Source organism: Melanerpes formicivorus, unplaced genomic scaffold (assembly GCF_026170545.1).
Source record: "Melanerpes formicivorus ecotype bairdi unplaced genomic scaffold, bMelFor1.0.p_v2 SCAF_3, whole genome shotgun sequence".
Lineage (NCBI taxonomy): Eukaryota > Metazoa > Chordata > Aves > Piciformes > Picidae > Melanerpes > Melanerpes formicivorus.
The window spans coordinates 17,752,155-17,770,840 of NW_027142355.1; the positions used below are offsets into that span (position 1 = coordinate 17,752,155).

General features: G+C 37.4%; 1 protein-coding gene across 1 annotated transcript in view; it reads right to left on the reverse strand.

The window, feature by feature from the left end:
• The window catches only part of SEMA3A (semaphorin 3A), a 169,045-nt gene that overhangs the window by 100,144 nt on the left and 50,215 nt on the right, over positions 1 to 18,686 (reverse strand). Inside the window, exon 3 of the mRNA XM_068167882.1 lies at positions 17,600 to 17,662. Within this exon, the coding sequence (XP_068023983.1) occupies positions 17,600 to 17,662 (63 nt within the window). The remainder of the gene's footprint in view (positions 1 to 17,599; positions 17,663 to 18,686) is intronic.

Sequence of the window (18,686 nt, forward strand, 5' to 3'; positions counted from 1 at the left end):
GTAACAAATTTGCAAAATTAAAATAATGATTTCCTGCCTAACACATAGGACTGTACTGAAATTGCTCTTCCAATTTTATTTTTTTTTTTAATTTTGTTTGCATAACAGATAATGCATCCAGAGGAAATTATAGACTCTTACTACATCCTAACAGCTGATCATTTATCTTTCCAACTGAGATGGAAGAGAAAACATAAAGATAGTTAAGGTAATCCAACAGGAAATTGAAAGAAATAGAGATGGATGTTACTATAGGTTTCTCTTAATCTTCCCATTCTGACCTTTCTTAACAAAAACACACACAATTTCTGGTGCATACATATTCTTTCTCTCACACATGCATAAACATAAACAAACATTTATTATATGTATCCACAGAGTGCTTTCCACTGTCACAGTGGTACTAAGCAAATACCTGGCATAAATCATCAAAACTACAGTCTAAGTTTCAATAATTTTCTTAATGTTGTTGTCCTTTGTTCCTTTTAATAGAAGAAATATGGGAAACTGTGTTAACAATTCGATGCTTGCAAGAGTAAAAATGGGCAAACACTGCAAATTCATGCAACATTTAAAATTAACAAAACGGAAACTTTCTTAAATTCTGATATTCTGTGTTTTAGATGGAGCGTCTGACTTTAACTCTGCATATTTTAAAACTGACCAATCATTTGTGTATTATTAAATAATACATAATTCTCTCACTTAGACTCATAGAATCACTAAGACTGGAAAAAGACTTTTAAGATCATTGAGTCCACTCATAACCCAACTACCATGACCATTAAAACATGTCCTGAAGCGCCACATCTACATGCTTCTTCAACAGTTCCAGGAATGGCAACTCCACCATCTCCCTGGGCAGCCTGTTGCAATACCTCACCACTCTCCTCCCCTGGCACAATTTAAACCCATTTCCTCTCATCCTGTCACTGGTTACTTAATAGAACTTGCTCTTCTTAGATTTGTATCTGGCCAAATTTAATCACACCTCTGCATCAGTAGGACTGCACTTTTCCCCTGTCTGGTTTGATGTGCCATGATTTTAAAAATACTGTTGTGGTCTACTACAATACTTTATTAAACCTTTCAAAAACTGCTTACCTGAAGAAGACAAAATGTTAGAGGCCAGTGGACATACACCTCTGCAAGATGCTGTGAGTATATGGGCTAGACCCACAGAATCAAAGCAGACTGTGCTTATCTCAGAGGAGTCATTCTGATTTACAACAACATGCCACCTGTGACTCTATATGCACTCACTAAATACTGTTCAGCTACTTATCTATAATATACAGCAAGAATGTATTAGATAGCTAATACTTTAGAGGTGAGATGGGAAACCCTACTTAATTAGCCTGCAGTGAGGGAGGGAAGAATTAACTCTATCATAGCCATATTTTAGTTTGATGTGTTCAGGATTGATAATAGTGTAACTGCATTACTATCAGTAAAGTTACTCTGGATTTATAATATAATTCCAAAAGCAGATTTGGTTTAGTCATCTTCTGCTTTTAAGCTCTCCTTAATTCCCTGTACAACATGATTTTTACCATAGATGTCTGAGAAATACACAACCTGCTTAAACAATGGGGAAAGTAAACAACTACAGCAATAAACCTTTGACTATGACAAATACATTTATATAACATTTGAAGTTCCCACTCCAGTTCAGGCTGCTCTTATAGCTTCCTTGTGTTTTATCGTTGCATAAAGGAACCATTAAGATCTATCCAGTAAATTCTCATACACCTCCCTAACAGATTAGGTTTCTTCATATATTTCACATGACTGTAAAAAAATAAATAAAGAGGGGTATTAAACTACAATAAATGACATCAAAGAAAAGTTACAGCTCTGATTTAAGCCCTTGTCAACTCAGAAAGTTCAAAGTGAAGTTTTAGCCCTGCCTGGGAGATGATGCTGTTCTCCCTGAAACAATAGCAACAGGCACATTGATTTAAATCACAGAGTAATCAGATTCCTTCCTTTATCTAATTTTGCTCAAGTACAGCTGCACAGATACAGCAGCATGTGTAGAATTGTTGTACCTGTGTATCTGAAATTCTAAAGTTGTCAAAAGTTTGCTTCGAGATGGTGAATATTAGGTTTTTATGGTTTATTCAGTTCTGCAACAAAAAAGCTTCCTATAAATCTGCAACTTTAACATCTTTGAATGGTTTTCTCAGACTATAAATCTCAACACATGCGTATGACAAAGAAGATATTCTGATCAAGGAAAATATGTGTGCATTGAATGCAGTTTGGGTCTGCCACTACATGAGGCTTTGGAGACAGATGCTCATTTTCAATTTCTGTTTCCCCATTCCTGCCCTCACAACAAGATCACTACAATGGCATTCAGGTACCACCAGTTGTGAAACCTGGCAGACAGCTCTGCTGGTTCCAACACCAGTGGCTATGTCAACCTGACTACAAAGCAACTTCCCAACCCCCTTGGCTAGAGGGCCTGGAATGACTTAGATGTCTCCAACTGAGCTTCCCCCACTTGACAGCACAGGATTACAGGATCACAGGATGTTAGGAGTTGGAAGGGACCTCTGGAGATCATTGAGTCCAACCTCCCTGTGGCAATGCCAGTGACAAGCAGTGTGAGCAATCTGGCATTGTAGGCCTAGAGCCTGACATGGTGGTAGGCCATGCTCAGCATAAGTGCAGAGCCAGCTAAGCAGTGTAGCAAAACAGTGCTGTGCCTGCAGCATGTAACTAAAACAGGACACTGGTAGCTATAAACACAGAAAGTTATCTTGGGACAACAGGACATGCACCTGTATCAACAACCTCGCGTGTCATCAGTAGTTGGACCAATAGTCTATAATAGTGCAATGTGTGGTCACTCATAGGGAACCAATGAAGCTATGCCAAAGAGGCTCTCCAGGTTTATATAAGTTGTAGAAGTTCCATTGCTACGCACTTCTACCTTTCCTGTCCCTTCTTCTTCCTTGCTTTACTTTACTGTGCTATACTCGCACTATAGTTCTGCAATACTGGAACAATAAAGGAACAATACTCGATCACATTGGTCAGCTGTATTGACTCCAATCTCCATTGTCTATACCCCCCTGCCAGAGCAGGACCATAATCTAGCACAGGTCCCACATGAATGCATGCAGATGGGTCTTGAAAGTCAGTGGAGAAGGAGACCCCACAACCTCTCTGAGGAGCCTGTTTCAGTGCTCTGTGACCCTCACAGTAAAGAAGTTCCTCGTCGTGTTGAGGTAGAACCTCTTGTGCTGTAGTTTATATCCATTGCCTTTTGTCCTATCACAGGATGCAACTGAGAAGAGCCGTCCTTCTTGACACCCAGTCGCCATATATTTATATACATTTATTAGATCCACTTTCAGTCTTCTCCTCTCCAGACTAAAAAGCCCCAGATCTCTCAGCCTCTCCCTATAGGGTGTGTGCTCCAGTGCCTTAATCATCCTTGTAGCCTTCTGTTGGACTGTCTCAAGTAGATCCCTGTCCCTCTTGAACTGAGAAGTCCAGAACTGGACACAATATTCCAGGTGAGGCCTCATTAGGGCAGAGTAGAGGGGGAGGAGAACCTCCCTCAATCTGCTGGACATACTTTTCTTAATGCAACCCAGGATACCATTGGCTTTCTTGGCCACAGCACCATCTCTCCATGCCAGACCACCAGGTCAATGCTATTTTTAGTGTGAAGGTCTGTGCCAGAAGAACGAATCATTTCACTACATGATACCAGAATGCAAAGCACCAGAAAGGAGACAAAGACAGTAAAAGAAATACAGTATCTTGATAAAACAGAGCAGAGGAAAAAGACTACCTACTGGAGAAGCAGGAAGTAACCAACAGCCAGAAGGTGTGGGGAACAAATCATCAGGGTACTTAAAACACTGTGCCTCCAATTGAGTTCAGTACCTTTGTAGCTATTTTCACTTTCCCCAGGAAAGGGATGTTATTTAAAGGGAACATCTTCTGGACATACCCATTTCCTTTGAATATTGGCCTTTGTCAACTAAAAGAGCTCAAGGAAGAAAGATAAGATTTTAAAAATTGTTTCTCAGGGGGAAATCATGTTGTTTTTTTTAATCTGTGAAAACAGAGTGATGTGGGAGTTTAAAATACCTGTAGCTTAATAATGTGAATGAAAATTAATGCAAATTTTAAAAATTCTCCCTAGGCAGGAAAGCAGCACTTGGATGGGTTATGAAAATATTTTTTTTAGAAAAGAGGAGCACTGGAATCACCACAGGAAATCACTATAAATTATTCAACCTAGTAATCCTGTTTATTATAATTAGTAGCTTAATATTAGGAATTTTTTTCTTGTCTATATAAAACTAAACACCAGTTTATACCCTGAAGCACGAGTTTATATATATACGTACAGCGGAAAGCAGAATCAATTTCATATGGTATAGAATGACTGAGGTAAATATTCAAAGAGAAAATTAGGAATTAGGAACATCATGTAAGTGCTTCAGCAGTCCTCCAAACCCCCATTCATTTATCCTGCTTACCCCTGGAGAAGACTAATCTTCATTTATATGTCTATAACTGGTGTAAGATTTCCCCAAGAACTGTAGGTTCTGCCTTTGTTCTCATACAGAAGTACCTCTGTCTTAAAATCCAAGCAGCTATGTCCCTGCATCATGTCTGAGACTTTTAGCACAGCCTGTGAGGTCGTCTTCTTTCTGTCCTGGAAGAGAGAACTTCTTTCTATAGCTACCTTTTTATGCTTTTATAGTGCAACTGATGGATCTGCTTCTGCAAACAGTCCTGTGATGGTATGATTGACAATACCCTCCAAAGAAATGGTTCATGCCCTGTCCTGGTCCTGCCATGTGCAGCAGCTGAAGCACTCACAGGGCACAATCCAGTTTGTTTCTTGGTTTGAAGGAATAAGGACCATATTCCTCAAAAAAGCCAAATCAGACACTATAGACTTTCCTGAGGTTAGTTTGGAATACAGGGACATGAGGACATGTTCTACCTTTCATACAGTACTGAGAGGTTCATTTGACTGCCTGGAGGGATCAGTGCCCCAGAAGTTTACTAGGGATTCCTGAGTAACAAAGAGGTTTTAACTTCAGGTAGTAAATTAGTAGGTGTTTATGCTTCCTCTAAACTTGACTAAGGAGGTTATGGGGTTCAGATCCTCAGCTCTAGGCTGATTGTTTATTGAAATTAAAGTGGCTAAAATCATTTGCATTGTACTATGGCAAAGCAGCCAAAGCACCAACCTCTGCAAATTCTGCTGTACTATATTCCTACATTTAGAACAAGACACTTACATTCCGAGTGTGAATTGAAGTAAAATAGGTCCGGTATGCCTGGACAGAGAACTTAACTCTAAAATTCAATCCTAAATATTATATACCATCTATAAGTGCAGAGGGCCTGCCTTGAGAAAAACATAAAGTGTTAATCAAGTTTTCCAGAAGGGCACCCACTATACGGAGAGCAATTTGTCTGACTTACTAACCAAACATGCACATCTATTTTTTAAGAGTTTTCTAATATTTATATATCAAATTGATAGAAGGGCTTATGCAGAGAGAGATCAGGCTGAAAAAATAAATTGCAAAGAAAATGTCTGCAACCAAAAGCATAGGAGCCAAATGCAGAAAGATTGAAAAACAAACACGACAGCTATGTAACACTGATTAGACTGTGTTATGCAGACTTTTCCCGGACAGTTACAAAAATAAAGTCCGTCCATCTGTCAAAACATCTGCTCTGCATATGAAAATTAAAACAGAATTTAGGTGGGTTTTATGAGTTTCCAGTAATTATGTCTTCTGCAGAAATCTGGAACTTAGATCTTTCAATCTGGATTACTGATGCAGCAAATATTTTTTAATGACATCTTTTTGAAGAGGAAATTAAAGGGTAAGTCCCTGTGATCAACTAATATCCAGAATTTTCTCCTTATTTTAAGAAAGCTGTTTGCTGTTGTGGGGTTTTTTAATCAACACTGATGCCTGTATTTTCTCAGCTATTACAGCAAATTCAAATGGCCAGATTATGCAGGGTAATAAACAGAAGTCTAAATAATCCATTACAATATCATTAGCTTCAGACCCCGTAATACATTCTTCCATTATTCCAGCCTTCCCATTTAGTCAAGTGATTAAAATATCAGAAGGTTTTGTCTAAACTGGATGGACAAGCACATTTTAAGCTGTCATCCAATAGCTGGACGAACTAAATAAATACATTTTGTCTTTCACATCAAAATGGGTGGAAATTTTCCATATAAAGTCCCATATATGAGTTTAATTAATATGTTTTGTTTCTTCCTCTTCTGTCCAATTAGTAGAATTCTTAAGTGACAAGGTCAAGGATATCCATGGAGAATAAGTAATCCCTGGTATTTCTGTTGTGATTCAAATTTATCACACTGCTGAGAGATGTTCTGGACTTACCAGGGAGCTTTTTAACTTCTAACTTTTGGTAGTGGACTCCAGCCAGCTACCATCAGTTCAGTCTGTGCTGGATAGGTGTCATTGTCAGTATGCAGCAGCATTATTTGAAGGAAAATATTCCTGGAGTGTGACAGGACCAAATCTGTGTATGAGTTCCATATATACAGATGACTGAGTCTCAGCTTGATCCTGAAAACACTTTAGACTGTCAGAAAGCATGTGCAAGGAAGTCCTCTTTGGAGTGAGCTCTATAGGGCACAAGCTTTCACAGCTCCTGCTGCTGTTGTGCAAATTCTTGCAAAATGAGGTAATATTATTTTTAAAAATTGCTATTACAATGACACTCACAAAAATATTACCATTGACGACAGTGTGCTTAAACGAGCCCAGAAAAGGAAAGGAACAAGGTAAATTATTCCAGGCCTGTTATAATTCAAGGATCTTATTTTATTGGAGTAAGCCACCTGGCAACACTGCTGCAAAACTACTGTGCTAAGTGCTGCATTGGCAGCAATGGAAAAATCCTGGAGTACTAGGAGCTTCATATAGTCCCTAATGGGTGGGGAAATCATGCCTGGCACCTGCACTTGGTGAGATAACCTTCCAGCTAAACCGGTATAAGCAGTTGCATGACTTTAGAGCAGGGGAGGCTAGCTAGCAAGAAAACACTTGCACACTATGATTTATTACTCTGCACCCCTTGCAGATGGGATCAATAACACCATTTCCATCCCTATTTTGTCATTATTATACCTTGCAATTATCAAGATCAATGTTTTACTGTTCTGGCGTCTTTTGAATAAGAGTCAATCTGCAGTGCTGAATGAAGTTAGTTGAGCAGTTGAAGTAGCAGAATGTGTTGCAGGGGGAGATTTCTATTAAGTTCCTATTTGGAGATTACTTCCCCATTAGTCAAAGCCTTATATGCAGTATGAAGTGTATCACTTACACACAAATCTAACATAAACCTAGAATATGTCTAGTAATCAAAATATCTTGTCTTTTCTATAAATCTGTGATATTTCATGGCCTGAATTCTAATTGTACTTGTCTTTCCACGCCAGAGCTTTGAAAAACTGATAGATTCACAGATTCAATGACTCTTATATTGAATTATCATCTGGAAGACTTTACATTGGATCGTCATCTGGAAAAATTGACCTTTCTGTCAGGAATGACACTACTCTTAGGCATAGTGACACCTGCGAATACTGTAGAGAAACCATTGTTTAATTGATTAACTTCTTATTTCCCTCTGCTGTCAAGATATGGCCTGAGAAATATCACACTGGTATTTGTGTGCTGATGAGGATTGATAAGACATTTTTGGGTGGTTAGTACAGCTCATTGTATTTCTAATTATCTTTCCAATTAAGTGATGCCTGTTGACTGTCTGGGTTTTTCATATGACAAAGTTCATGAGATTATTTAAAATGTATAATTTACTCAGGTTTCAGGATGTCTGCATTAAAGCATCAAGAAAGGGAAAAAAAAAAAAAAAGAAACCAAATACATTAAAAAAAAAAAAAGGCACGATTATAAAAAAGCCACTGAAATAAATCAGAAGTATTCTGATTCCTTTAAGCCACAAAACTACATGCCGTATTAGTAAAATTTGTATGGTCAGCACAATTGCCCCTGTACACTGCACTGGTTAGGCCACACCTCGAGTACTGTGTCCAGTTCTGGGCCCCTCAGTTTAGGAAGGATGTTGACTTGCTGGAATGAGTCCAGAGAAGAGCAACAAAGTTGGTGAGGGGTTTGGAACACAAGCCCTATGAGGAGAGGCTGAGGGAGCTGGGGTTGCTCAGCCTGGAGAAGAGGAGACTCAGGGGTGACCTTATCACTCTCTACAACTACCTGAAGGGAGGTTGTAGACAGGCGGATGATGGTCTCTTCTCCCAGGCACCCAGTACCAGAACAAGAGGACACAGTCTCAGGCTGCGCCAGGGCAGGTTTAGGTTGGATGTTAGGAAGAAGTTCTATACAGAAAGAGTGATTGCGCTATGGAATGGGCTGCCCGGGGAGGTGGTGGAGTCACCGTCATTGGAGGTGTTCAGGAGGAGACTTGATGGGGTACTTGGTGCCATGGGTTAGCTGTTTGGGTGGGTTGGATTGGTTGATGGGTTGGACATGATGATCTTGAAGGTCTCTTCCAACCTGGTTTGGTTTATTCTAATAAAGGTTTATTCTAATTGTAGAGCAAATAGAAAGCTCCTCTGGTTCATCCTTTGTGTTCGTGAGGGTGAAACACAAAATGTCTTCCTGCCTGTCTACATGCCTACTTACAAATCTGGTCACTACTCACTTTGTCAATTGGCCCAGAGTTTACCACTAAGACTAAGCATGGAGGTAGCTAAGACAGGTCAGATACTCCCTACAGTCCTTCATGAAAATAGTCTTAAGCCAGAAGCCATTAGAAGAAATAATAAGAAGCCAGGCTTTAAAGATGACTCCCTTGACTGACAGACTAAACATGTTAGGCCTTCAAGTCTAACCATCTTAGGAAGTAGAATTCTTTCCATTTTTTCTGTATTCTGTATGTTTCCAGTCCTTAAATCTTCATTCAGCAGATGCAGAAAATAACTGTACTGGACCTGTGAAGGCTGAAGCACTAAATATGTTATTTAATGACCACCTCATATTTTTTTGTACATCTGGTTAATGTGCAGATAACAAGATAAAACAAAGCCTTTTGTGGATGCAGTCCAGCAAACAAGTAGCTTTTCAGGATTTTGCAACCACAGCATGATTGCTGTACATTAAACCTTCCCACCCATGTTAGCAAGCTTCCTTTATTTTGAATTGTTGTGTTTTCAACAACTACTACATCACAGGATGAATTTACTTTAGAAACAGAAGAGCATTTTAGGAATAACTCAAAACATTGGGAAGCATTGAGGTCACACAGATGGCATTTTTCTCTGACCATAATTTTAAAACAAAATTGGTTTTGCTCATCAAAGTAAACCTGTCCCACATTTTGGGCATAGCTTTATTAGCAAAGAAATGAACAATACTGTTCATTGGTTTCAGCTCATGCAGTATCACCAAGCCCAGCAGCAATTTAAGTTGCAACCACAGTCTAGATGTAGAGTCACAGATTCTCATCTGTGTCTTCTATCTGGGTGAGGTAATTGCCTGTCCCCTGGAGAAAACAAGTTACACCTCACCATTCCAAACAGGATCAACACCTGCTAGCATTTCAGGTAAACAGGTTGTCAAGCCTATTATAGGCACATAAAGCACTTAGACTGCGTATCAGTCAGTTTGCCATTATTCAGCGTGTCATAAGCATACCCAGTAATGACTTCCACTCACAGCCACCTAAGATAACTATGCTAAAAAATACTGTGTTGAAACTGAGTGTAAGCCCAAGAAGTGTTGAAAGGAAGCAAAAGGCCATTTCATCTGTAAGGGACAGTTGCTTAGCAATATGTGTGCCCGTAAATAAACATACTCTGTAAACTAGAATGTAAAGTGTGCCTTACTGCAGAAACCTGGAAATTTGTGTGTGGATATTAAAACTATTTTAACACCACAGGGAAATGTTGAACAGAAGCATAAAATTTCCACTGATTAAAAAAATGGCATCAAAGGTAAAACGTTCAACTGAGAGTTAGTTTGCTGAGCGGTTTTAAGGGGTTATGTTAGTTGGGTTTTCTGGGGTTGTTTCAGTTTGGGGTTTTGTTTGTTTGAGTTTTGTTGTTGTTGTTGTTTTATATTTATGATACATGAATAATAACCTAAAGTTCTGGAACAAGTTAATCAAGAAGGAATTACCAAAGTAAAACTAGATCAATGCATTATTTGAGTTGACACAGATCGTATCTCTCATTCATAAAAAGAACAAACTGAAAACAAAATCAAGAGAGATAGCCATAGATTCTCCCTTTATTTATTGCTCTTACTTTTATTTTCCATCACCTTCAGAACAAAAACCTTTTCTACTTGTAAAAGGTTGTGGGTTTTGTTTTTCTTTTACTTATTATGAAAGTAAAAAGACAATATTTTAGAACAATGTCTAACAGGGAAGAATTTGATAGAACTATTTTTAAGTAACAGCACTACAGTAAAAAAATATAAAATTGTTGTGCACTAATTTAATATTGACATAGTGACCACATCTCAAGTTCAGAGGAACTGTGAAGCATCTTTCAGAGCAGACCTATCCTTAACTTCTTAGCTAGGCTCTTTATTAAAGCAACACAAAATCCCCCAGACTAAACCAAACCAAAAATCCACTCCAGTTTGTTTGCTAAAGTAGAATGTGATGCAAACTCAGAAAAATAAAATAAAAATGAACAAAAAAACAAAAAAACCCCAATCATATGACTGGTACCAAAGAAAAGGCTTTTCTCCGGCTTCATTAGCTTCAGTCTGAAGCTGTGAAAGAAATGAAGGAAAATAGGGACTAGTCATTCAGTGAATGTGTTTCTCTGGAAAGACATATAAAACCAATTTGTCCTTCCTGGGATGCAGTAAATCATAACAAAGAATTACCCAACATCATTCTGAAGAATCATTATCAAGTAACATAGCCATAAATACACGTAATTAGGAGACTTTGCCAAGGCCAAACTAGAGCTCATAAGGAACATCTATTGAAAGAAAATTAAACCCCATAATTTGGGGATGAGTTTCCCTTTATTTCTCCTTGACTTTGTCTTTCAAACCCCCACAAAGAAAAAATTTCTGCAAGACTCCATTAAATCTGCCAAACATTGTTACCTTCAGAAGCAAATTTCTATAGTCACACCTATAAACAGAAAAATAATCCCCGAACTGGAAAATTACTTTTCTCCTTGATCTGTATCAAATTGTTCCCCATACTGAAAGACTTACATGACTTCCCATGACACATAAGTGGGTAAAATATGAAAATCAGAACAATTTCCAGCTTAATTCTTCCTCTGTGTAAGTACACAAGTTATTGCCTTAGAGTAACTGATTTGCCTTGGTCAATTCACATAAAGAAATATATGCAAATGCCTAAATGAACAAAAGCTGTAGGTTCATCAGCTGAGCTAAGAGCCATAAATAAGGCTTTATGCTGGTAAATGTGTTGTGGGAGTCCATCCAAGAGCTGGTGATGACATAACCAGAATTTCCCAGGGAGGAATATTCTGTTAGAGAGCTCCACAGGACTTTGAAAAATCCCAATACTTTCTTTTTATCAAGCTCAGTTCACCTCTAAGTGAAGGTGCTGTAGGTTTGTTTTAAATATATTTTTTCCCTATACAATTGGTTTTTTTTTATTTGCAGGCAACACAAAGCAGCTTAACACAACACCAATATTGAAGGAACACAATATGAACAAAATGCCTCACATATCTCCTAAATATTATATAATTTAATAGGAAATCAGGCCCACATCAGAGATCATGGACAAGATTAAGGAGTGAGCAGCCCTCAAGCTAATATACCCAACATTCTAACTGGGACAGCTGATAGAGTTGAGCAGGACATACAGTGACATTATTTATCTTATAAATGGCTCAAAAAGTAAAACTTCTTCTTGTACTAGGTAACACTGAGAGTAAATTCTGTCTCTAACCTTACTGTAGGCCCATTGCTTTTGATTTTTGCTCACATTACCCCTTCCTAATCCCAGAAGACATTCATTCAACTTTACTCTTTCCCCAGGATGTGTGGGAATCCTAGGTCTTTATTGTCTGTTAAAGGATTTCAGGGCTATGCCAGAAGCAGCAAGCCAAAAAAATGGGAATGGTGGTGACGGTTGGTGACTGAAAAGCTGGAAACCTGCCTGTAGATATCCTCCAAAGGAGAAATCCTGACAAAGCGGGATGAAGTTCTCTTTGGTACACCCAAAGGCCCAGATGCAATTTGACTGGAAAAACTGTGCCTGTCAGATGAATTTAGAAGCAGACTTTCTAGATCTAGCCAACATTGTGTATTTAATTCTCAGATTCTCTCTTCAGATCTTTGTTTACAATAACAGATGAAAATAATTAGTTTTACTCTCTGCCTTCATGTTCTTCTATTTTCCTGAAGGCAACAATAGTAATAAAATGAGTTAAAAACAATAGTGCTCATTTATGGCCAACTTTGCTTTTTTTCAAAGTATCACCAGATACGGTTGAGGGACACTTGTTAAGTTACATAGAATTTTCTTCTTATTTTTTCCTTATTCTTTCTTTCCAGATTTAATTGCTGCACACTGACGAATCTATGACTACCAAATCTTCCTATGACTTAGGGAGGGGCTGGAAAACATTAAAGGAAGCATAAACTGAGATGACATATAAACATTTTGGCCTAAATTAAGTATTATCATAACAAATGAGATGGTGAATTAAATTACAGCCATGTGATTCTACCTGCATGAATAAACCATAAAGTCAGTGCCAGCCACACTTAAATGCAAAGAAGCATGCACTGAGTATACCTATTCTATGTGTACTGTAAAGATGCCTCCTTCTTCTTAATTGGGAATATGTTTCTGATGTAAAGTGATCCCAGATCACCACCAAGAGAACTATGAAGTATAAAGAAGTCATTCACAGTGGATTTCAAATAAGGTGAATTCTGATAGTAATTAAATAGCCCAAGTAGATATCTATTTCCAATAAAATATAATACAATTGGTGCTAATACACACACAGTTGTGCTGATACAGTTTAGCTGTTAAGGGAAATAGCAGGAAATATAACTCTGTATAGACCTGTTTGGTACTCCTTTTATCTGTTTGTATATTAGCATTTAGTTTTCACCAGAAAAAGCATGAAAAATGCGTATATGTTATCATGTAGCTTGTACTGTTGGCTTTGTTAAAGTACCCACTGAAATTTTAAAGATTTATACATGTCAAGTCCAGAAAGGCCCATTTCATGAGCTCACATCTTTAAAAGTAGCTGAAAAAAATTTAGATAGTCAAATCACACTTGGAAATAACATCCTAAGGTGCCCTTCAGAAACGCATATTTAAAGCTTTCAAGTCATAGAAATCTATCTATCATACTCTTTCATAGAGATTCCCTGATTGTGTATTATGTGAACTACTGCTATGGTGTACCTCAGCCAAATCTAGAGTGGAGATGCAACAAGTAAAAAGCAGCCAAAACTTCAAAAACAATACTAAATTAATAGTTTAAGGGCTAGATGAGCTCACCAGTCAACACACTATCCCTAACGTATTCCTACCTGCTTCTGGAAACTTTTGTAAATCACTGAAGCTTTGTTTTGCTGGTTTATGGTATCACAGAAACATCAGAATGGAATTGTAGCAGCTGCTTTTTTTTTCCTTTATTTTTCCCCCAGTTATTATTATCGAACCCACATATCATGTAGAGGGTGCATGTGTTTCCACTGGGTGCAGGGAGCTTGTGAGATCTTAAAATGAAAATACTGAAAATACTGAGGACCACTAGTGAGGGATATGACTAACAGCATGTCCGTACTGTAAGTTTAGAATAAAAGCTGAGAAATATTCGGTAGAGACTTCGTCTTCTTTGATCATTACCAATCTGTGGTCAAGAATTGTGAGAAATATTCATGGGATTTAACATCAATCAGAATAGATCAAATGAGAGACTGAAGTCCAGAACAGCAAGAAATCCTCACAGAATTGCTCATTTTGTTGAATTGCATAAGCAAACATCTTGTTATTTATAGTCTTTAATTTTCCACGACCAATGTTACTTTAGTGATACTTGTGCTATTCTATACTGAGAAAATGGAAATATATTGCAATACTAGTACTTACATGGAGCAGTAATTACAATTTTATTAGAAAAAAAAATTTATTTTGTGAGAAAGTGTGTCAGCTTCTATCAGAGAAGTCCTGCTGTAGAGTAGGTAGTGTATAGCAGGGGGCATCTTTAAGTCTCCCTTCTCAGCTTACTCATATTTAAAAAAAAAATTAAAAAATTGAAGCATATTTTAAATGGTTTATCTATCCATACAGTGAGAAAAGCTTAACTAATTAACATATACTAACCCTTTTAAGAAGCAGAAGTAAAAATCCCTGCTTAAGGAACAAAAGTATATGAGGAGAGCAGGAACAGTCCAAGTCAAGCTATGCTCCTCAAATCCCACATGGATCATCCTGAGCTACAAACCTTCTGTGCCTAGAATGGCATGACTGACAGCATCAGTATAAGGAATCCCTCTGAAGGAGTGAAAACGACAGTAAATTACCTCTTATAATTATGAGAGGAAATCTCGGAGGTCATAGCTGAGGTTAGCAGTGGGGCAGAGCTGGGGTTATACTTGTGCTGCAGCTGCTGCAGCGCACCTGGCCTATTAGTGAGGACTTGCATTTTTAGCACTGAATTCCCCTGGAGATCAATAATTAAAATCAATTTTTAAAAAGACCTCATTGTAAAAGTATAGACTGTCATGTAGAAAGTTTTGAACCTCCACAAATGAAGAGTATCTAATATCTTAGCAGTGGTACATGCTGAAAGCAATATTAAATCAAGCATGCTTTATATGCCACTTTATTTGTCCTCTATTTCTTTTCCTCCCTCTAATGAGAGTCTGTTGAGTTATTTTTATGGCCTTTACATTTCACAGTCCCAAGGTACTGACAATGGCCTCAAGGAATAAATCAGGGAGTAATAGTGAGTTTCTTAAATGATCTGTAATCTTTATCTGTAATTAAAAGTTAAAGAGGTTACATTACTTTGGCTGTAATGCAGTTTTATGTCAAGAATAGGTAGCTGTTAATGTTTAAATATGATGACCTGAACGCATCAAGATACATATTCTGTCTTTTTAGTTGCCTGATAAAACTGGACCCACCTATTAATTTCTCTTTTTTTTTAATGCTTTTTTTTTTTAGTTTGTTTGGTTGGTTTTTTTTAATTTCTTGTGTACACTTGTAGAGAATTCTAAAAGCTAAAAAAAAAAAAATAAATTAAAAAATACCCCCAACAACTCACATATGTCAATCAATAACATTTATGAAAACAAATTATCTGATTCTAGCAACATTGTGCTGTACTTCTGTTATCCTTAGTTTGGGCCACACAATATCCTGAGCCCTGTCCTCCTGCTCTACCTTACTCTTTTCCACCAGTTCATAGGAAAGCTTCTACTAAAGTTCAGGATCAGAGCAAGCAGCTAATGCACCAAGGTCACACACATCACTGGGGTGTGTTATTGGCTTCACTTTTTATTCATGACCATAGAATCATAGAATGGCTTAGGTCGGAAGGGACCATAGAGAACACCTACTCCAACCTCTCTGCAATGGGCAGGGATTCCTCCCAATTAGATTCAACTGTTCAAGGCCTCATCCAACCCAGCCTTGAACAATCCCAGGGAGGAAGTATCCACAGACTCCCTAGGCAGCCTATTCCAGAGTCCTACCACCCTCATACTAAAGAACTTCCACTTCAGCCCTTACCCCTTGTACTATTGTTAGACACCCTCATGAAAAGTCCTACTGCAGTCTTCCGGTAGGATCATTTCAGGTATTGGAAGGCAGCTATGGAGTCCCCTGCTGGAATCTTCTCTTCTTTAAGGTGAACAACCCCAGCTCCCTCAACCCATCCTCATAGCAGGACTGCTCCAGCCCCTGGATCATACTAGTGGCCCTCCTCTGGACTCACTCTAACAGTTGTGTCCTTCTTATCATGGGGACACCAGAACCAGATACATTATTCAAGGTGGGATCTCACAGCAGGTGTAGCTGCCCTAATAAAAGGGGAATCAGGGCAAACAAAAGTTACAACACAAATTGCCAGAGAATGTAGACCTACAGTTTCTGGCTCACTCCAGAATAACAGTGGCTCCATTTACACCAAAAGGATTATATACATATATATATATATATATATATAAAAATATATATATTCTATTCTATTCTATTCTATTCTATATACTGTTTCTGACTATTGTGAATTTCTAAAAGGTACTTATTAAAAAAAAAGAAGTATATTTTCAAGTGCTGAATTTCTTATTAATTTCCTGGGTTTCAACCCTAGCTATAAGAAGCTATTTAATGTAATATCGAACTATCTAACCTAATATCAAGCTGCAAGGTTAGTTAATTTGCTCAGACATCTAACACTAGCCCTGTTTTTCCTTAACCTTAATTTTTAGTTATTCTAATCCTCACCTCACAATATATGGATTAATTTAAATGTATTATTTCTGTATAATGAAATAGCCCATGTACCTGGCACTTTAGCTGTCCCATCACATATATAAAGCCCATATTTCTTATTTTTTACCTAATCCACCTCTACCATTCCCAAATGGCTTTTTATAAAGACAACCATCCTCTACGGCCTAGGTAAAGACTGATGAAACTATTTTTATTATGACCTAGGAAATTATTCAGATGAATCTCTCTAGAGGCTTATGATTGCAGTTATGAATATTTTACAGAATCATCTCTGAAAATCAGGCCAATAGCATATACACACGGGGCCAAGTTCCACTCTCAGTTATACCTTGGCAACCAGAATGATTTCCCATTTGGCTGTACTATGCAAGTATTTGTTTGGCTTATTGCATGCCTGTATTTTTTATCATTTTTTCCCCCATCTTCAGCCTTGTCTTCCTATTTCCCATATTGTTCTTGTAAGGAAGACAGTTATTATTAAGTGTGGAATGATTATTATTGGGAGCTACTGGCTATGTTTCTCTTACTTCATAACTACAGCAATGAGGTGTACACAAGAATGAGGGAAATTGTACAGAAAATCATGCCTTTCCTGAGACATCAAAACTGATGCAGAATGTTAAAAACACTTTGACCTCAATCTCGCCCAGAGAAACTCACTAACTCCAGTGAGAAGCCACAAAGAGAAAGCACCTCTTGGAATTCAACGTAGGACTTCGACCTGGAGCAGGTCAAATTATATGCCCTGAGATCAGGAGACAAGTACAGCAGCATGCAAGTATATAAAAGTTAGTATTTTTCATTCTGATGTTTCTCCTCCCTTATCTTTCTTGCTTGTTTCTTGCAGATAAATTTAATTTTAATTTACTTTATTTCCACATATAAATTTAAACTCTCGGTCATGAAGACAATATTTCATTATTTCAAATAAGAAGGCTGAAATAACTCAAAACTGGTGTTATAATCAGACGTGTGACGTTCCAGAGGAGGAAAAATACTTTAAGGATTAACACAATAAGTCACAATAAAATATTCACAATGTTTTATGAAAGAAAAAAAAAAAAAAGTTAGAGAGATTTGTACTTACCACAATATCTTTTCCAGCCCACTTGCACTCATCCCTTCGGGAATGAGATACAGGCCAAACAATCTAAAGACATAGAATAAAAAATCACGTTGTGTTATTTCATGCTTCAATAATCACAAATTGCACACCAAATGCTCAGTGTCTTCAACCAGTTTCTCTTTTCCCTATTCTTTTCCTTCTTCCTTTTTCTTCCATAAAATTTGACACCAAAAAAATATGATAGCAGCAAAATAAGGGTAATAGAAATCATAGTAAAACCAATCTTGAAATATAGTCTGTGTTGTGAATCTCGGCAGCCAAGGCTCCTAATGATAAGAGGGTTGACTCTCCATTAAGTGAGTGTTCTTTCACTGTTTTAAATCTGATAAGTTGGACCTATGTGAAATGTGATCTCATGCTAGATTTACAGTATCAGAACAAAGATATTTGCCTCTTCAGGGGAAAAAAAAAAAAAAAGGCCATGGTATTTGAAAAGCATCACACCATCAAAATAGAAACGTTTATGCTGTTCCTATAGAGCTATCCTAATACAAGTAAACCTAATCCTAGGTTTACTATAATGTTTGCTTAGCAGAAAATGGATCTCACCTCATACAGAGAAAATCCAGAGACCCTCACAGTCAATTATTCATGTTTTTCAAAAAGCTTTTAGGAATTACATATAGAATAAAACATGATCTTCCCATAAAATGCCAGGCTATTCATTTGGGAGCCTCAGATAATGCAATATGAATGGCCGTAAGTCTGGATTACATCCTTGGTGTTCAATATAGTTTGTTAAAAGAAAGAAAAAGGCAAACTATTCAGAAAGAAAAGGAAAAAGACTGAATGTGGATGGCAGAAGAGGTCAAAGAAGACGTTATATATAACATTTGAAAACACAGTTTGTAACAATGTTTTAAAATTAAAACATTTCTTTAAAATAAAATTAAAACAATAATCAAACAGCTTAAGTCTATAAGATCAGGCTGAAAATTTTATGAGCATGTTCTCTCTCAAAGGATTCCCACTTCTTCCTGTTTCTATTCTCAGCTTAAAATGTGCAGAGATGAGAAATTTTAAATTTACTAAGTTGAAAAACATTAAC